Source organism: Panthera onca, chromosome D1, assembly GCF_046562875.1.
Source record: "Panthera onca isolate mPanOnc1 chromosome D1, mPanOnc1 haplotype 2, whole genome shotgun sequence".
Taxonomy (NCBI): domain Eukaryota; kingdom Metazoa; phylum Chordata; class Mammalia; order Carnivora; family Felidae; genus Panthera; species Panthera onca.
This window is the reverse complement of record NC_138348.1, coordinates 11,121,024-11,141,800: the sequence shown is the minus strand read 5'-3', so window position 1 is coordinate 11,141,800 and position 20,777 is coordinate 11,121,024. Positions and strand designations below refer to the sequence as shown.

At 49.3% G+C, this 20,777-nt stretch overlaps 1 protein-coding gene across 8 annotated transcripts in view; it reads left to right on the top strand.

The window, feature by feature from the left end:
- STX3 (syntaxin 3) overlaps positions 1–20,777 on the top strand; it is a 44,005-nt gene that overhangs the window by 6,646 nt on the left and 16,582 nt on the right. For 7 of the 8 annotated variants that reach the window (XM_078433514.2, XM_078433515.2, XM_060606756.3 and 4 more), the window contains exons 2-3: positions 8,881–8,964; positions 19,806–19,905. In XM_078433514.2, the coding sequence (XP_078289640.1) occupies positions 8,881–8,964; positions 19,806–19,905 (184 nt within the window). Of the gene's footprint in view, positions 1–8,880; positions 8,965–8,985; positions 9,530–19,805; positions 19,906–20,777 lie in introns of those variants that run through there. The other variant, XM_078433513.2, reaches the window with a different exon arrangement.

The following is a 20,777-nucleotide window of genomic DNA, read 5'->3' as shown; positions in this document are numbered from 1 at the left end:
ACCTTGTCCGTTTATTCAGCTCGTGTGTTTTCATGCTTTGGAAGTGTGTTTCCAGTGGCCGGTGCAGCCGCTGGTGTGCGGCTGCCGTTGGAGGCATCCCTCCGGGGTGGTAGACAGCAAGGGCTCAGCAGCCGGCTGCACGGGCTCTCCCAGCTCCGGCACGCACCGTCTGTCCCATCTTGAGCAGGTTGCTTGACATCTTTATGCCTTAATTTTCTCAGCTGTAAGATGGGGAGGGTCCCCAGAAGATTGTAGAGATTAAATGGTATGTATAAAGTGCATGTCCCAGAAGAATCCTCAGCTCCTGTGGAGTGCTCAATAGATGTTACCTAATACATAGTGAAGTGTTTTCTAGAAGGATCGTGATGGGAGGGGGCTTGGGCACAGGGGCTGAAAGGAAGTAGAGACGAGTAGAGAAGAAGAGGTTATTAGTCCCTCCATGCCTCGTCCCTGAGAACTGGAGGCTGTGGGGTATTGAGTGGTGGGGTTGAGACGGAGAGGAAGTCCGAAAAGAGCCCAGAAAGCTGGAGTAGGGGAGGAACAATGTTCCAGAAAGAAATCGTGGGCCAGTAAGAAGTCTTATCACTAAAGAACAGAAGCCCAATGAACTCTCCAGGAGGAAGCAGAAGATACTCTTCCAATGTCTTTGGCTCCTGGGATGAGAGAGAAAGCAGGAAAAAGGTGTGGTCTTCTTATTCCAGTGGCCTTCCTGGAGGTATCCTTTGGGTAAATTCACTCATCTTTCAAAATTTCCCCAAGGAGTCACCTTTGCACACATTATTATATATGCTTCCATCCTCCCCAGGCTCTGCCTTGGATTCAGGGAGGTTGGGCACCCGGTCTTCTTGTCTTAAGTGCTGTCCTCACTCACCATGTGGGGTTGTAATGACCTGTGTGCCTCCCATCGGAGACAGTGAGGTCCTGGAGAGCAGGGGCTGCTGAGTTTGGTCTCTGCATCTCTAGTGGCAAATAAATGCTGGTTGTTCAGTAAATACTGTTGGGTGAATGAATGAGCGAATGGATTGGACCTTGTAGTGGGAAGGAGAATGTGTGGGTATGGCAGTTGGTTACGAGACCCCACCATGTCTCTAAGTGAATGCACTGCGAACTCGGTGGATTGGACCAGGTATGGTTCCATCCTGTCTTTGTTCCATATTAGCCATGTGATTCTGGGTGAGTTAATCTCCCTACCTCAGATTCCTCACCTGTGTAGACAACATCTACACAGAGGCTGTTTTTTTCCCTCCTGTTTTTCTTTTTTCTTTTTTTTAAAAGTTATTTATTTTGAGAGAGAAAGAGAGAGAGAGAGGGAAGGGGGAAGGAGATAGAGAGGGGGACAGAGAATCCCACAATCCTGGGGTCACGACCAGAGCCGAAATCAAAAGTCAGACACTTAACCGACTGAGCCACACAGGCACCCCTCCCTCCTCCTTTTCTTTCGGTAAACTTCCATCCCTTTTTGCTGTTCCTTCTCAGACCTAGCTTAGGTCCTGAGAAGCAAAAACAGGTAGGAATTAACATGGCACCTGGGGATGAAGTTTGATGATTTTTCTATGCAACGAACAGAAGGCAAAGTGTCTTCAAACGCACGTGGAAGATTAAAAAATACTGACCGTGTATAATGATACGAAGAAGTGTCCAGTTGCACAGAATATTAAGTCCAGTAGGCTATGTTCCCTGACGACGGCATAATAAAATTAACAATACAGTAATAGCCCTCCTTACCTGCTTTGGAAATTGAAAATGCCTTTCTAACTAGCTCTTGAGTTAAAAAGAAGTCAGAATGGGGGCACCTGGGTGGCTCAGTCAGTTGAGTGTCCAACTCTGGATTTTGGCTCAGGTCATGATCCCAGACTCGTGAGAGATCAAGCTCTGTGCGGAGCATGGAGCCTGCTTGGGAAAAGGGAAGTGTCCCCTTGTTTCACAGGGAGAGAGGACAGTGTGGGAGGGAGACGGGGGTGGGGGGGGGGGTGGGGGGGTCGGAGAAGGGTAAGCACACTCTTTAAGTGGGGAGCAGAGAACGCCGAGTACTTGTTGAGAGCTGCTTACTCAGAATCTGTGGCTCTTTTAATTGAAGAAGAGGGACTGGAAAAACCAGACGTTGGGCAGTGTGTCACGGGCGTGTGTGTGTGTGTGTGTGCGCGCGCACGCTTGGAACCCTCGTAAGCCGTAGTGTTTGTTGTCTCTGGGAATCCGCAGACCCTCGCTGCAGAGGGAGGCAGGTGGGGGAGAGGGCAGCAGGGAGGAGGAAGGGCACACGGCGCTGTCTCTTTGAATTCATTGGGGGCAAGTCTGGGTTTATGAAGAGGCGCATGCGCCTCGAGCAGAGAGCTGTTCCCATGTGGAGGAGGGGCACAGACTCGTGCTCACCTGCTTGTGCCACGAGGGCCCCGCCTCCGCCAGCCACAATCCTTTAATACCCCCGCTGCCGGCCGTTAAGGACCAGATGTCCCTTCGCAGCCCAGACTGCTTGCTGGTGCCTTTCCCTCACCCCAGAACGTTCCCGAGAGCTCCGGGGCCTTCCGTCTTGTCCCGGGACCCCCGAGGAGTAAATGGGCGTCATCGTCATCCACGATGGCTCCCTTTTCCTTCCTTTGTCCCGTCCTGTCTTGCTGCTCTGATTTGTAGGATCCTCGAGGAATTGCCGGTGATTTAAACTTAGACTGCAGCAGGTTGTTTGTCTTAAAATCTCTAACGGAAGTATAGTTGGCACACAATGTTAACACCAGTTTCAGGCGTAGGACACGGTGATTTGACGAGCCTGTGTTATGCAGCGCTCACCACGGTGTCACCACACGACGGAACTACCCTGGTGACTGTATTCCCTATCATCTTCCCCTATCATCACCTTTCATCCCCGTGACTAATTTTTATAAAATAAATAAAATGAAAATGAAAGTTTGTACCTGGAAAAGGAGCAGTGGGATTTTTCTCTCTCTCTCTCTTTTTTTTAATGTTTGTTTGTTTTTGAGAGAGTGTAAGTGGGCGACGCACAGAGAGAGGGGGACAGAGGATCCAAAGCAGGTTCCCTGCTGACAGGCTGACAGCAGCGAGCCCGATGCGGGGCTCGAACTGACAACCGCGAGATCATGTCCTGAGCTGAAGTGGGACGCTCAACCGACTGAGCCCCCCAGGCGCCCCCCTTCCCCTCTTCTTGAGAAGGCATCCATTTGTTTACAGCAGTGGTTTCTTGGTTAGCTAAGCTTGCTGGTTTGCTTGCTTGCTTACTTCCTTTTTTCTTCTTTTCTTTGCTCTGTTGACAGCAGGACTTTCTTCAAATGAAGTGTTACATTCAGCCCCAGTGTATAAAGCAGACAGAAGGGAAGCTACACAGATTTAAGAGTGGGGAAGGGCCCACCTGCCTGCCTCCCCCCTCCCTGGCTTCCCTGGCCAGTTTCTGAGGCTCATCTGAAGTGTCCTGGGGTTCCACAAAGCTGCACTGGAAAGCTAAGCTCCTTACTTGTCGAGAAAGCCCAGGCTTAGTGCAGACAAGTGCCTAGCTTTCCGCAGGGCCGGGCTGCTGCTCTCCTTGGCTCCTGGTCACTCTTGGGATGGGCCGCTTTGGGAAGGTGCAGGGGGGTAACAAGGGCTTAGGACAGACAAGCGAAGTTCGAGCCCAGACTCTGCCAACCAGTGGCTGGGAGCCCTTGGATAACCTCTAGGGTGTTGTGGCCACCCAGCATCTGGTAAGGGCTCTATGGGTGGCAAATGCTTTTATTCAAGAAGCTAACGGAAGGGACCCACATCAGATAGATGGAGAATGATGGAGAAGGCAGTTGAGAGAAAGGCAGTGAATGCTGAGTAAGAGGAAGTACAGCAAAAGCCCCTTCATGCTGCGTGCCGGGCCCCTGAACCCTCCCCACTCTGCAGAGAGGAGGTCATGGTCCTGGCAGCCCTCACGGGACTGTGGGGCACATTTGAGAGGCAGGGATGGGTGCTAGATACACGGCTCTGTGTCAGTGCTGCCCTCTGGCCCACGTCCCATCTCCTGGTGGGAGAGGCATCATGGGGCTGGGGGTGGGGGAGAGGAAGTGAGCGGCTGAACTCGTGGTTCTCACTGTTCCTTCTGCGGCCGATGTAGCTACTGCAACGTTCCTATTACCACACGCCTTGATTCTCTGATAAAGATGCCCAAGTTCTTTTCTCAGCTGTGCTCAGTCATGTGGGCCCAAGATAAAGGACGCTGTGTGCTTTCCTTGGCCTTGGGACTCCTGAGGCCTCAGCCTGAGAGAGCCTGGCTGTGTCAGAAGGGACAGGGGGTTTCCCCGGGATCAGTTAGACCCCCTTTTGGAGAAGCTGGTTGGAAGTTCCAATGTCCCATGACTCCGGATCACCCATGATGGTGGCTTCTTCCTTGGACTCTCTCACTGGACTAAAGCTTGTGCTGTTGTAATTGATGTTGTGATGTTATATTTTTGGAAACAGCACAGCACAGTGGGAAAGACTCTGCATGGGAAGATGGGAATCAAGAAACCGGGGTTCTACTCCTGGCCAGCAGTAACTCATTGTTTGGCTGTGGGCCTTGATTTGCCCCTCTCTCAGTGACAAAATTTGATGGTAGAATCTGTAAGGTTGCATTTAACTCTAAAAGTCCTGTACCTTTTTTGTTTGTTTGTTTTTGTTTTTTTGTTTTTCTTCTTTTTTTCCCCCTTTCCTGTTTAAAGGTACTTATATCCAGGTTAAAGCTATAGAGAAGTTGGCTAGATCTTATGTACGGCCCCTTTTATTGAGTTGTAACTATGTGCTATTCATTGCATAAGGAACTTTAAAATATTCTGTCCTCACAAAAGCATTGGTAGATGCTATTCTGTCTATTTTGTGGATAGGGAAATTGAGGCTCAGAGATGTTAAACCAGTTGTGTAAGGCTTGGTGACCAGTATGTGATGGAGCAGTTTATGGAACCCAGATCATCGTCATGCTCTGTGGCTGACCTTACTGATGTAGCCTTTAGTGCGAGGACTTCCTCAGAAGAGAAGTCACTCTTTTAGCCATCACATCTTTACAGCAAGGTGATAGGGAAACTGACATTTGTGAGCCACTGGTATGTGCTCAGTATTGTGCTAGAAACCTTCCATATGTGATGTCTTCCAGTGCCCTTAAAAGTCGTAAGGTGAGTGGTGTTATTACCATTCACAGATTAAAAAACTCAGAGCAATAAAAGACTTGATTGAGATTCTCACAGCCAGTAATTGGTAACCAAAGGTTTTAGACCGAGGTTGTGGGTTACCAGAGACTTCTCCTTTCCTAGTTCACACTTTTTCTCAACTGGAGGTGGACGAGGCTGCCCTGCCCAAAGCCAAAAGGTGATGTCTTGGATGTGGGGGATCCCTGTACAAATTCCGGGGGCCTCAGAAATTTACGTCATGACAGAGAGCTAGGTGCCTGCCTCCCAAGCTCCAGGACACAGTTGTTCCCAGCTTCCAGAAACTTCCCTTGGTCCATCCTAAGATGGCAGACTCATCCTACTTCCTTCCATCCCGTGTTGACACCCATGGGTGTGTACCCACACACACGTACCCACATGGTATCTCCCTTCAGTGTGGGTCTCTAGAAGACCTCTGGAGAGAGGAGTTGGGACAAATGCTTGTTAGCTCACCTTCCCAGAGGAGGGCTGGGCTCCTGTTTTCCGGTGAGGGTCACAGAGATCCTTGCTGGCAGATGGAGCTCTCTGGAGGCTACTAAGAGGCCCAAGTATTGGCGATAGTGATAATAGGAGCATTTTATCTCAACTTTAGAAACTGCTGGCTGAATCCAGGCTGCAGTCCCTGTGGGGGCTGGGTTTTCATTCAGCTAAAATTGATTAAATTTCTCTTACATATCTAGCACATGGTGAGTGCTCAGCGTACATGTGGAATGCATGAATGAGTGAATGAATGAATGAATGACACGTACAAGTAATTTTAAGTGCAAGTGAGAAAAGCCAATTCCAGTGAAATGAATTTTCTAAAAACATTAGAATAATACTGTTTGAGTTTGTTGGGAGAGTGCTGGGAACAGTTGTGGAACCTGTTGGGAAGGCTTAGGAAGAGTAGAAGTGAAGGTACTCTTTGAGAAACTGGCAGAGATCTCTGTTTGCTTTGCAATTCAAATTCCTCAGGGAGGTTGGCTCACGATTGACCCCCTTCACCTTCCCCACATGATTCTGGGAAGGTTATCTACACCAAGGAAGGCTTTCTGGGCAGGCACGTACGCTCAGAGTATCTGTTATAATAGATAAGGCAGCCCTGACCCTCCAGGGTTTATAGCCAGTAGGGAAAGACTGATAAATAAAGGGATAATTAACAGTAGGCTGTGTTGGATGCTATGGAAGGTCTGCACAAGATGCATCGGGAGCTTAGAAGTTTGGTTTTTTTTAAATTTTTTAAAGGTTTATTTTTGAGAGAGAGACAGAGCATGAGTGGGGGAGGGGCAGAAAGAGAGAGAGAGACAGAATCTGAAATAGGCTCCAGGCTCTGAGCTGTCAGCACAGAGCCCGACGTGGGGCTCAAACCCACCACCACAAGATCATGACCTGAGCCAAAGTGACGCCCAAACAACTGGGCAACCCAGGTGCCCTGCTTAGGAAGGTTTTAAATTTTACATGAGGAGTGTCAGGGAAGGCCGACAGAGAAGATGGTTTGAGATTGAATTTAATTATTTTTATTTTTATTTTTATTTTTTAGAGGTGGGAAGGGAGAGAGGGAGAGAGAGAGAGAAAGAGAGAAAGAGAGAATGAGATTCCTAGTGCAGAGCCCTACACGGAGCTTAATCCCACAACCCTGGGATCATGACCTGAGCCGAAATCAAGTCAGAGGCTCAACTGACTGAGCCACCCAGGCGCCCCCAAGATTGAATTTAAAGGCTAAGTAAAATTTTTCCGGCTGGGCAAATGCATTTCAGGAAGAAGTCCTTCATGAAAGATGGTCTGTCCAGGAAAAGTGGGGAGTTCCAAGTGCCTGGTCTAGAGAGTGTATCATGAGGAGAGGAACATGGGCAGGGCCAGACCTTAATGGTCCCTATGTGCTCTGTTGGGCATTGGGACTTTTAATCCCAGGAGAACAGAAGGAATGACTTTTTAGGAAGATGAGTTTGGGTGCTGTGGCACTGCCATCAAGTTCAACTCCTTTGAAGGAGTTAAGCTCCTGACTGTTAAGCTTGGGTTGCCGAAGGTTCCAGACAAGCCAGAGAATGAGATGATGGCGGAGCCAGTCAAAACAGACTCCGCAGATGTTTGGAGAGTCCCAGATTTCTTTTTTTCTTTCTCTTTCTTTCTCTTTCTTTCTTTCTTTCTTTTTATTTGTTTTTGAAAGAGAGAGACAGAGTGCAATCAGGAGAGGGGCAGAGAGAGAGGGAGACACAGAATCTGAAGCAGGCTTCAGGCTCTGAGCTGTCAGCACCCCTGACGCAGGGCTTGAACTCACGAGCCGTGAGATCATGACCTGAGCGTAAGTTGGACGCTTAACCGACGAGCCACCCTGGAGCGTCCCAGATTTCACTGGGAATTCCCAGTAATGCCATCATCTGTTGAAGGTTGGGGGGTTGGTAGCGGGTAAAGAGGAGAGGGCCCTGGTGGCTTTCATCGCCCGTGGGGTTATGAGTGTTTGAGAGGGCTGTTGTCTACCGCAGGTTGTGAAGAAGCAGGTGTAGCGGCTTTTCCCCTCCCCACCTCGACTGGCAAGAACCAGTTCTCCCTCTGAGCTTAGAAACGGTCAGCATGTGGCGCATTGATGGGGAGAGTGTAGACACGGCTCGGGCCCTGGATGCTGGGTGGGAATGGAAGCACTTCCTTTAGATAGCCGTTTTGTGATTCTGTAGAGGAAGTGGAATGAGATCAAGAAAGCTGGGGTCCCTAGGGGTTGCTGGGGGCCGAAGGGAGAGCTTCCTTTTCCTTATAAACATGAGCTCTGACAGGGGATGACACACAGTACTGTTTTTTTTTTTTTTGCAGTAGGTGGTTAATGAAAACAGGAAAACCTTTGTTCCTACCCTGAGGATGGGAAGGGAGTGCTTTGGCGGAATTGAGGCTAGAAACTGTTCTCTTTGTTTTGTTTTGTTTGAATGTTTATTTATTTTTGAGAGGGAGAGACAGAGTGCAAGTGGGGGAGGGGCAGAGAGAGAGGGAGACACAGAATCCGAAGCAGGCTCCAGGCTCTGAGCTGTCTGAGCACAGACCCCGGTGCGGGGCTTGAACCCACGAACCATGAGATCATGACCTGAGCCGAAGTCGGACGCTTGACAGACTGAGCCATCCAGGTGCCCCGAGGCTATAAACTATTCTGATAGAGATGTCTGGTAGGGTGGATCACACATTTGAACGTTGTGGAGAAGGGATTAGGAACATGGGGCCCAAATCCAAAAGAGGCTAGAATCTGCCTGTCTCTACATTTTTGCTGTGTGACTTTGGCCAAGTTGTTCAACCTCTCTGTTTTAGGTTCTCCAACAGGAATGAGTTATAATAATGTCACCAGTACCACTACGGACCCCCACCCCCACCTCTAGCAACAACAATAACAATAACACCTAGCATTTATTGAGTAATCGCAGTATGCCAGGCACCGTGCAAACGTGTTTTAACTTCCTCGTCTCATTTCTTTCACCACCCCCGAAGTACATAGTGCGTGTCAGCATTTTACAGATAGAGAAACCTGGCACAGTGATGTTAGTAGCTTGCCCATCCCTCCCTCCCTTCCCCCACCCCCTGCTAGAAGTCAGTATAACGGTGCAGCTCGGGTTTAAATACAGTGTGATGGAGTCCGATATATTGCAGGGCTGTTCTGAGTTTTAAAGGAGATTATGTCTGTATAATGCTTAGTATAGATGTAGCTCCTGGTGAGCCTTCAAGTTCTGTTAGCTGTTTCTTGTGTTTTTAGCCTCACCCCGTTCCTTTTTGTCTCTCACAGAAGCAGCTGACACAGGATGATGATGCCGACGAGGTCGAGGTTGCCATTGACAACACGGCTTTCATGGATGAGTTCTTTTCTGAGGTAGGCGACCTTCCTGTGCTTTTTTCTGAATGTACATAAGGAAACACAGCTTCCTGTGTAAAGAATAAAACTCGGCTCTTTCAGGTGTAGCAGAGGAAAGTCGGTCTTTTCCTGGGGTGAGGCGGCCAGACCCAGAAGTTACTGGGAGATTTCTCTTCAATACGTAGTTGGGAGGGTTTGGATTTTTAATCTTCTTGAGAAAGTCAGCAGAAGGTAAATGATATGTAATTAATGAGATGCTTTTAAAGCCTTATGCTGCATGACAGCATTTTAATGATCTTCTTTCTTGCCTAAGTTACATAATTTCAATACTGAATCAACCATGGGGTCGCAGCCATGTGTGAAAAAAAAAAATACATCTTTAAGCTTGTGATTCAGATTGATCAGATTTGTTGTTTCCCAAAATTCAGGCCCTTTGACTTAATTCTAGTGGAAACTGGGAAACTAAGAAACCACCAGTTTATTTTTTTCACGTTCAACAGGGACAAAGATGGGTTGCTCCTGTCTACAGATTCACATAATCTTTGATCTCGAAGGTCCTTCTTGGGAGAGACTATGGCAGATGGTGAGCGGTGGGATTCAAATCTCTGCTCTGCTTCTGACCAGCTGGTGATCTTGCCAATGTTCCTTCACATGCTTTGTTTCCTTATCTGCAAATTGGGAGTGATACTGTAATCCCTAGGGTTATTACGAGGATTAAATGGAATAATGTTTATAAAGCATTCAGTTATAGCATCTGACGTGTCTGTGCCTGGTGAGTGATTCTCCAGACCAGAACAAAAGCATGAAGAGTTCAGTCATGGAAGTTTCTGCCATCATACTGTGGTTTCTTTATTTAGGCTTTTTATTTTTTTTGGAAAGAAGACAAGAGGCACCATATTGTTTCTGCAGGAGGAATGGGGCACCTCCTGTCTCTAGATTGTGGATGTGGAAAGTCACACTCTAGCTTGCGGGGCCTGGCGGTTCATGGCAGCTCCTCTGGTGGAGTGGGTAGCCGGTGTAGGAGCGGACTGGCGTGTGGGCCTGATTGGGAATTTGGCTGTGAACACTCCACGGTTCCCCACGCTCTTCATGGGTGGATCCGTCCTTTTGGCCAAGAAGTCGTGGTGAGACCGAAGAGCGCGGGGTTTTGTGAGGCCAGAGCTTGTTCCAGGTGTGGATCATGGAAAGAGAATGTCTTCTCAGTGGTGGGGAGGACTTCAGGAGTTGTTGGATGCCACTGTCGCTTGCCCTCCGATCTTGCCTTGGATGACCAGATACGTTAAGGGACTTCTTCCCTAAGATAAGGCAGTTTCGCCAATTACGGTCTTCTGCCTCTTCTCCTAACCCAGCAGGAGGGTCTCTGAAGGGCAGTATCCCCTGCCAAGTGGGAAGGTGATGTGCCTCCAGGACATGCTCTCAATTCATCCTCATGCATTTAATAGCGGTTGACTTTGGTTAAGTCATTTACCCCACCTGGGCCTCTAATTCTTGCTCTGCAAACTGGGAATGTTAGTACTAACCTTTCAAGGTTGTTGTGAAGATAACACGAGGATCACACATCTGGAAAGCATTTTTTTTTAAATTTATTTTGAGAGAGAGAGAGAGAGAGAGTGAGCGAGCATGAGTATGTGTGATGGGGAGGGTAGAGGGAGAGAGAATCCCAAGCAGGCTCTCTGCACCCGTGCATGAGCTGTGAGATCATGACCTGAGCCAAAATCAAGAGTCGACACTTAACTGAGCCACCCAGGTGCCCCTGGAAAGCGTTTTTAAACAGAAAAGTGGTGGCTGGATAGTTATTTTTGGAGCCTTAAGACCTCAAGGGCTATTTGTTTTTTTGTTTTTTGCTTTTCTTTGCTTCTTTGTCAGATGCTTTTCTGTCATTTAGGGGGAAAAAAATCCCAAACCCTATCATATTGGGGGTGGAGAAGAGGACTGCACGGTGGGGTGGAAAGAGCATCATCTTTGAAATGGAGCTCCTCGTCTGCCACTAGCTGTGATCTCGGGCACATTCCTTGACTTCCCTTGGTCTCTGTGAGCTTATCTGTGATATGGGGAGTAGCATCTTCAGCTCATAGATGTGTTGGGGAGTAAAGGAGCCGACACTCAGAAAGTGCTCAGTGTCGGCTTAGGTAAATGTTACTGCCCTGCTTTCCATGTGACGGAGCCCCAGGAGGGTAATAATGTCTCAGAGAGGCAAGAGGCCGTGGACACAGAAAGAGGCCACCCAATCTCTGGGCGCCCATGAGTTCTGGTTCTGATGTCAGCTCTGCCATTACCAGCAGTATAACTTTGGAAGAGCTGTTTCACTACTCTGAACCCCAGCTCCCTCTAAGACAGGAATAGCAGTGTTACCTGCTGGGTATTTATTATGAAGATAAATCGAGAAAGTACATGGATGTACCTGGCACAGTATGTCTCCAGTCAGTGTTAGCTGTCATCACTGTTCTGTTCCTGATGTGTTAGGGAATAGGGTCTGGAAATAGCCTTGAAAGTGGGATAGACAACACGCCAGGGCCTGGGGGTTTGGGGAAGTGAGGGGGGCTCTCCCTTCATGCAGCTGGGGAACACACTGAGGGCATCCTGCAGAACACGACTAAATAGACTGCTTGGGAAGGCACTCTTGTGGCAAAACCTGCTGCTTGGCCTTGTTCCAGCAAGCAGGTCCCAGTGGCTGTTTGTTGAGGACTGATTGTGTGAATCACGAGCCGGTCAGAGAGGCGTGTGCAAGGGGCAGGTGAAGTCACGGGATCAGGATGATTTCAAAATGTGCACTGCGCTGTTTAAGACCCAGATGGCTTTTCCAGCTTCTCGGCTGTTATGGGAATGAATTGGCCCTTGGGTTTTCAGGCCTTGGAGGATTAAGCCAGGGGGTCTAGTAAATAATAAACCTCAGGTTATTGTCTAGTTTGTGGTCACCTGTATTTTCTTTGCGCTGTTTGGAAGAGAGGACAAATTTTCCGAGGCAGAAACATTAGGGGCTTATTGTTTATATTGATTCATGCATTCAGGAAAATACACAAGTGTTTACTGTCTTCCACACAGCGTGTTCAGTGCTGGGACGAACAGCATTCTGTGGGGCGGAGTCCTTTGCCCTCTGGTGTCTCTTTATCTGGCGAGGATGACAGAAATGTGTAGAAAGTCATGATCATAGCAATGTCAATAAGGTCCTCTGGGAGCACAGAAGGGGAAGTGTTAAATTCTGCCTGGAGGAGCGGGGAGAGGTAAGGTGAGGGAAGGCCTCAGTGGCTCCTACCTAGACCTGCTTCTCAGAATCACCTGGGGAGCCTTTCACACGTCTGCATGCCCAGTGCAGAGGGCCTGCAGTGGCTTAGGCTTTGGATTTTGAGGAAGTCCGTTCAGATGATTCTTTTGCTTCTATGGTTATGAAATGCTGCTTATGAAATGCTGCAGGGTGATGGGGGGGGGGGGGCTTTGAAGGTGCTAAGCAAGGAAATGCGGGGATCAGGGTGTATTGTAGGAAAATCATTCTGGTGGCAGTTCGTGGAGGGCAGGAAAGGCCAGAAATGGAAAGACGAGCCAGTTGGCTGGGGCCCTGGCAGCTGGCAGGGTGTATCATCCAGGGATGCTTTTGAGTGTCCGTGGCACAAGCGGTAAAGGTGTGTAATCATTTCACGTGTGATGAAGTCGACAGCACGGTGTGGTGGGTCGGAGGTGGTGGGGCTCTAGGTCAGCAGCTCTGTGAGCCTCTTGGCTTTTCCCTTGGCATTGGGAGTGGAGTCTGTTCTGATGACCTACTGCTGTATGATGATTCACCCCAACCTTGAGGGCTGTAAGACCCCCATTGTGTAGTGAGGACAGATTCCGTGGGCTAGAAATTCGGGCACAGGGCACAGTGGAGGTGGGTGAGTTTTGCTCCGCAGTTTCTGGGGACTTAGCCGGGAAGACTTGAACAGCTGGATGCTGGAACCTTATAGAGAGTTCTTTATTGAAACGTCTGGTGACTCAGGGAAAAGCTCTGGAGAGACCCTCAGTTGGAGCGCCTATGTTGACTTGTTTCTGTGACTTGGGCTTCTTAGCATGGCCAGCCCAGGATCATCGGGGTGTCACGTGGAGGCACAAGGCCCCCACACGAGATTCCAGGTGTGGAAGGCATGTGGGACGTCACTTGTGTGCTCTGATGTCGAAACAGACACAAGCCTGCCAGGTTCAAGAGAGCGTTACATAGATACCCCCTCTCAGTGGGAGGGCCATTGAAGAATTTGTGCCAGGCTTTGAAAGGTCCAGAGCCACAGCCCCTGATGACACCACCGTGTATGACACACGAAGTACGAAAGGGGGAAGCCAGAGACGTCCCCAAATCCTTTTATCAGGCAGAAAAACCACACAAATGCTCTAAGCTGACTTCCCCTTGTGGCCCATTGACCAACAACAGATCACATGGTCACGGCCACTCCTAGCTGGGAGGGACACCAGGAAAGTGAGCACTTAGCAAAGGACAGGTTGCTAGGATTGGCGTAGAAGTGATCATGATTCATTGCCTGGGGCCGGCAACGTTGCTGCCCAAGCAAAATCAGAGTTCTGTTAACAAGAAAGGGTGGGGGCCGGGGCTGGCTATTAGGTGCATCAAAGCACTGTCCTCGATGGTATATGAGATGCCAGAAGGCTCCGGTGAGCAAATATAACTGAAAGATGCTTTATACTCTTTTCCACCCTTGGGGATTTAAAATGCACATTTACTTATTAAAGACTCTGAGAAGTCCTGCAATAAAGAAACTCGCTTACCTGGCTCTGCATTTATTTTTTCACAGAGCCCTTTCTGACTTGTAACTTCTATTAGCAAGGATGAATGGTTACATTTCAGAAAATGCTATTATAAAGTTTTTGAGGGTTTTTTTTTGGGTGGGGGGGAGGTGTTTAAAAAAACAAATCTGTGAGACTGGTTTGCCGTTGTAGATGAAGCATGCTTGTCTCCTGAAGTTACTTGTATTCATTTATTTACTCATTCAGCAACCTTACAGTCAGTGGCGCCCCATGCGTGGCCAGGAAAGAGACGTGGTCCCAGCCCTCGAGGGCACTGAGTCAGGGCTGGGACAGGTGAGAGTGTGCTCACAAGGTGTGGTGGTGCCTCGGGGGGCGGGGCAGTGCCTGCTTAGATGAACTGGGAGGGGAGCAGCTGTGAAAGCAGAGACCCTTCTGCGTAGGCTTGATTTTTGTTAGAACAAAGACCCTCAAAGTGAACACCACATGGAAGGCGAGGCATCGAGTCAAATCTAACAGGTTAAGAACTCTCTCATTCCTTCTTCAGGTGGAGTATTTGGTGGGTAGGTGGGCTGGTTGGTTCCGTGAGTCTGGGTTCCTTCGTTAGGCAGCACGAAGCTCTTGCCAATCACGTGCTCGTCTGCTCTCAGGCCCGTCCCCCGCCCTTCCTGTGCTCTGCTTGGGACTGCAGGGAACTCATTCCCCATGTTCCCTTGCCAGCTGGCTTTGGTGTGTTTGATGTAGGGGACACACTGGCGGAAGACTCTAGGAGGAGGGAGGAGGCCCTGGTTTTCCTCCCCAGACATGCCTTCTCTGTGGCCTCAACTTTTGCTGGGTAGACCCTGTCTCCATGAGGCCTGTTCTGCTGGGTAACTCCACTGTGGTCCGGCTCCGATCAGAGGGGCCCTGGCCTTGGGCCCTGGTGACCCCACTCTTGGTCATTTCCAGAGTGCCTCACCATCCTCTGCTTGGCTTCCTGGACCTCCCGTCCCCGTGGAAAGAATTCCCCGTGTTCTCTTATTTTGGCTGACATAACGAGATAGATAGGTTGTTGTTTTCCTGACCAAGTTTTGAGTGATGCAAAGCCCAAATGCACTTAATGCATTTGAGATTATCGTCTGAGAATACTGGTTTTCACTGGTCAGTATAACTCTGGGATTGTTCATTTCTTTTCATTTGTGAATGGGATGTTCCACTGCTTTGTCACTAGTCTCTGTAAAACCCCTGACGCACTTGACTTCTGTTGCTTGGACTGAGACATCTCTGCCCCTTCTTTCTTGCCGGAGTGTGTATTTATTTTCCAGAGCAAAGAAGCAAACAAATCAACAAGGACGTGGCTGAGAACTTGTAACACAGAGACTGTTCGGGATTCTATTAGTTTTAGGGAACAGTCAAGGTGTATGAATTGTGAAAAGGAGGAGTCATTTGACCCTTACAATCCCTTTACTTTGTCACCTTAACGGGGTGGTGCATAAATAAATATGCAGGAGTTAATTAATGCCTAACTAGAGGTACAAAGTATATGGGAGCTTAGGGGAGGCAGAGACTCATTCTTAAGTGGAATGGACAAAGCCTTCCCCCCTCCCCCTCAGTAATCTGCTACTTCTCTAAAGTAGGACTTTCTTTGCTTTCTGTGATCAAATTCGACTCTCCTGGGTACTTAGGTCCAGAAGGAAGAGGCCATTCATGCCTTGAAAATAACTCCCTCCTTTCAGTTAGACAGTGGTGAGTAGTATAATATAGTAATCATTGTTCGTTCCCCGAGGCAACACCCAAAAGAGTGGTTGACTGGCTGTCCTGCTTGATCTCCTTGAGTGGCTGCTGACAGCATCATGGGGCGTGTTGTTAACATTGGGGACTGCTGTGGGGCTTAAGTGAGACGTGCTTGTGAAGGCACAGCGGCACACCTGGCCCATAGTAAGCGGGCAGCATTTGCTGGCTTTCCCGGAATTCTCATTATCTGCGTACTTAGTGTGCACGTACTTTGTGTTAAGTGCTTGATGCGTATTATCTCATCTTATCCCCACAAAAATACTCTGTGCCTTTGTTTTTCTTTGGAAGCACTGGTCTTCCTCTAAGGTGACTTTCTGGGTGTTTCATGGTGGCAGCTACATGCAATTAGTTTTCTTTTGTGCATTTGCCAGATAACCAAAGAATCATGGGAGGAGGGGGAACTTAGTCTGAAATCTAGGTTTCTAACTCTAGGAAGTGGGACATACGATAATCCTCAGTTTCACAGATGCAAGAACCAGGGCTGGGGGCGTGTGGGGGGTGAGCGGATTGATTGTTCAAGGTCATAAAACTGCTGGGAGGTGGAGCTGAAACTTGACCCTGGCCTGTTTGATTCTAATATTTTCTTCCTTTGCTTTTTTCTTTTCTGTTCTCTTTCCTTTATTTATTTTCTTTCTTTCTTTCTTTCTTTCTTTCTTTCTTTCTTTCTTTCTTCTTTTCTTTTCTCTTTCTTTCCTTCTTTCTTTCTCTTTTTCTTTCTTTCTTCCTTTATTTTCTGAGAGAGAGAGAGAGAGACAAGAGCATGAGGGGGGGGGGGCAGAGAGAGAGAGGGAGAGAGAATCCCAAGCAGACTCTGCACTGTCAGCGCAGAGCCTGACGAGGGGCTCAATCCCATGAATGGAGAGATCATGACCTGAGCCGAAATCGAGAGTCAGACGATTAACTGACAGAGCCTCCCAGGCACCCTGATTATAACATTTTCTGAGCTATACTGCCTGGGTGGCCACATTACTGACAAATCATTGAAAAATACATTTTAAAATGTAACCTGCAATAAGTGGGCACTGACTGAGGAGGTAGTGGCCACAAATTGAGCATGGTGATTAAAAAACCACAACTTTCCGGTTGGTTCCCTCAGTCAGCAACGTTTCTTGGGTGCTCTTGGTGTATAACGCTCTTTTGTAGGGAGCCTTGGTTAGAGAACGAAGGAATACGGCATGTGATCCCAGGGAAAGGCAGTCTCACAAGACAGGGAGTGGACCGTGGGCATTAGCCCGACACAGGCTCAGCACGCAGGGACCGGGAGAGAAGATAGAGAGGAGCTTCCCATCGGTGGTCCTTGCGCCTTTATATCTGGTTCACGAGACAGGGTTTGGTGTCCAACAGATGCCTGGTTCTACCTCTTTATGAAGCACGTCCTTGAGGGAGTTCCTGTCCTATGAGCTGCGGTATTCTCAGGCACGAAAAGGAGCTAGTGGTTGGCAACCTCACAGAAGTGCTGTTGAAGGAACTTGTTTCTGACACGTGTATTTGTTAAATCAGTTCAGATCCTTGTGTAAGGCAATGTCAGGATATTTAAAACAACCCCAAAGAAACACGAACAGCCCTTGAGTTTTAGATTCATAAAAGATCTCATACTAGGTTCCTCCCTCCCCCCATGATTCTTCGGTTATCTGGCAAAGGCATTCGAGGAAATTAATTGCACGCAGCTGCCACCATGAAATACCCAGAAAGTCACCTTGGAGCAAGACCAGCGCTTCCAAGGAAAAACAAAGACCCGGAGTTCAGAAAAAGAAGAAAGCTTTGTGATTGACCAGTTGCCCATCCTGGAGTCCTAGATGGGTGCTGTGATTATTTGGGGAATTGGCTAAGTTACTGGAGTACTAAATCAGAGTCCCTGAAATGCCTCCAGATGGTGGGGTTCGGGAGGATTGAGGAAGACGGCAGCCGGCTGCACTGGGTAGAGGAGGGAGGAGGTGGGAGCAGGTGCCCGTGCTCCCGGGCTGGGAAGTCCCACAGGCAGGTTGGGGGTGGAGCAGCCAGGGCCTGGCTCTCTCATCCACAGGGTCGGATAGGCCACCTACCGCCCAGTCTTCAGACGTCTGGAGTGACTCTGAACTTGAGGCCTGGCAGCTGACAGCTTCCTATCTCGTCTTTCTATCATTGACCAGAATTCACGTCTGGATGCTCTTCCACTTTGTGAAATAATATTCTGGAATATATTTTCTAAGACAGCAAATTCAGTGAACATGCAAAATCCAAGGACTTACAGTCCGTTAAAATGTGTTAAACCCTTTTTATTTTATTTTTAAATGTTATTTATTTTTTCATTTTGAGAGACAGAGCACGAGTGGGGGAGCAGCAGAGACAGAGGGAGACATGATATCAGAAGCAGGCTCCAGGCTCCGAGCCGTCAGCACAGAGCCTGATGGGGGGCTCGAACCCACAAACCACGGATCATGACCTGCGCCACCCAGGCGCCCCTATTAAACCCTTTTTAAAGTGGTTTGTGCATTTTATCCTAGAGAGCCTTTTTTCTCAGTCCTGTTTGATGTAGTGAAATTCCTTTGACAAGATAGTCACGAGATGGAAATAGGAATGTGGTTTGATGAACATGGTTTTGATGTGAGAGATGAAGGGAAGGGTAAGGTGGCAATTTCTGGGTTCACCCAAGGGCCTGATTCTGAGGTGGCTACACTTCTGGAGCCCTTCAGCATTCCCAAGTGGTAGCACGGGCCCCTTGTGGAGCTGGGTAGGTCTGGGATTCTGCTAGAAGTGGAACAGGACAGAAAGTCAAAAGATCAAGTCTTAGATATAAAGCAGAGAGCATCCCAGTTGGAGTCTGGAGAGCTCCAGCATCCAAACATCTGTGTTTGAGCACTGACCCAACCATCACCTGTGACCTATGACCTCTTTAACCTTTACGTTCTTCTTGTGAATGATGGTCCCTGTGCACTACCATGGATGGTTTGCCAGCTGTTAAAGTGCTTCACAGAAGTGTGGGTAGCTACTAGGGTTTGGATTTATACCCCGATGATATGATTACATTGACATTTTATTCTACATCTTTTTTTTTTTTTAATGTTTGTTTATTCTTGAGAGAGACAGAGTGTGAGCAGGAGTGGGGCAGAGAGAGAGAGAGGGAGACACAGAATCCGAAGCAGGCGCCAGGCTCCGAGCTGTGAGCACAGAGCCCGACGCAGGGCTCGAACCCACAAACAGCGAGATCATGACCTGAGCCGAAGTCGGACGCTTAACCGACTGAGCCACCCAGGCACCCCTTAGTCTACATCTTTCAGCAAGTGATTCCACTCTCAAACTGCAGTTCATCAAGACCGGTGTATTTGTAGAGGGGCAGAGTCCACAGCTCTGTTGGCAAAAGCGCTGATTTGAGGGTTTGAGAAGTCCACTTTTGTTTTTCCCATTTTCTATTTAATCTGGAGATTAATGACCAGGATTTCAAAAACGAATGAATTATCTGCCGGAGGAAAAGCATACTGGACAGCACACGCCAAGTTGCATTTTATGGTATCGCTGATGTTAAGATCCTACCGGGTGGTATTTTACAAGGTTTCTTAACTGTCGTAGTGCCGACAGGCCCCACCCTTCTGGAAGCCTGGCGGCTAGACCTGGTGGGTGTGGACAGAGGAGGCCTCTCCGGTGCTCCCGCATCAGCAGGGGCCATGATGCCTTGCAGGAGCCGGGGTGGCACTTAGTGATGGGATCTTGTGAGCGTCTCGTGGTCCTGCTCTCTCTGGGAATGAAGCGCCACAGGAAATATTTTGTGGTGCACCCCGTGCGTGATCGGGAACCTCAGCCGTGTGCAGAAATGGTCTGTGGCTGGTCACCTGAGGGAATCGGCTAGTAGGAGGCATTCCAGCAGAACACACACGCGGGGGGCTCCCGTGTCTCCCGAGGCGGCCGTGCTTAGTCTCTTTCTCCGTCTCCATCTCTTCTCCGTTCCACTCTCTACATCCGTTCTCTCCGTTCACTGCTTTTCTTTCCTTCTCCCCTTTCCCTCCCCCCCCATCCTCCCTCTCTGCTCTTCTGGTCCTGGGGGCGGCTGATGGGTCTGCCTGATGGGATGTGTGTTGGGCCTTGTCCTCCGGCTCATCGTCATGGGGTTTCCTGGCCCTTCTTGACTCCGGCCTGCAGCCTCCCATCCCAGGGGGGCCAGTGCGCTCCTCTCCGGGAGCAAGGCATGTGGGTCTTCGGTGACTGCTCTGGACGTTAGTTGATCTGGCCACGCCAGGGGCCCTCCCCGGGCGGCAGAAGACTTTCTAGTCCTCACATTGCCCCACGAGCCCCGAAGGTGGGTAGCTTTCCCCCGAGACCTCTGCTGAGCTTTCCTCTCAATCGTGGTTATGTTCTTCCTCTCCCAACAAAGGCTGTTGTCTTTTTGATTCCAGATCGAGGAGACTCGGCTCAACATAGACAAGATCTCAGAGCACGTGGAGGAGGCTAAGAAACTCTACAGTATCATCCTGTCCGCACCGATTCCTGAGCCAAGTGAGCGTTTACTCAGAGCTGAGTTGCCTGGCGATGGCCCTTGGCATTGGGGCTGAGCCAGCCCTGTTTTCCTCTCTCCTGGGAGGGGCGGGGAGTGTCTGGCCCACACTGCACACTGTGCGCACGTCGTGTCCTCTTTCCCTTCCCTCCCGGGAACTCTTCTCTTTGTGGCCGGGGCCACTGAATCCTTGTGGCCAAACGCTCCTCTCCCTCCCATCCAGTCCCTCTCGTGATCTGTGGTGAGGCTTCCTGCTTCTCGCGTTCCTCATCTCCGTCCCATGGCTGTGCCTTTGCGGGTACTGTTTCCCAGCCCCCTTCCATATCCTGCCAGTTCAAGGCCATCTTCTTTCCCTGAGCTGTTCCAGAATGGGTCAGGCTCGCTTCAGTCCCTCCCATCCCGAGAGTCCCGTCTGTTACCGCCAGCCCAGCAAACTTTTTCACGTTTTTCCAGTAGGGTTCCAGGCTGTATTTTAGGTTCCTTAAGGACAAGGAACGAGCCAGACGCTCTGTCATTTCACTCTGAACTGTTCAGTGACTCTCTGGTGCCTGAAGGTTAAAGCTGGAACGTTTCAGCAGAGCACATGGGACTTGTCTCGGTCATGGGCCTGCCCTTCTCTGCACCCTTTTCTCCCACCACCCTCCCCCATGTCAACCCACACTTTAGCCAGACTCAACTCCGGCTGTTCCCCACATGGTTCTTGTCTCTTCGCATCTTTTACATACGGTCCCTTCTCCCAGAGACTCCACTGTTCGTCTCCTTTTGTGCCTGTTTAACACTTCCTCCTTCGTCAAGACTCGGTCTTACTATCATCTGTCTTTAGAAACCTTTCCAGATCCCTCCAGACTGTGCTAGAGGCTCTTCACCAACACCC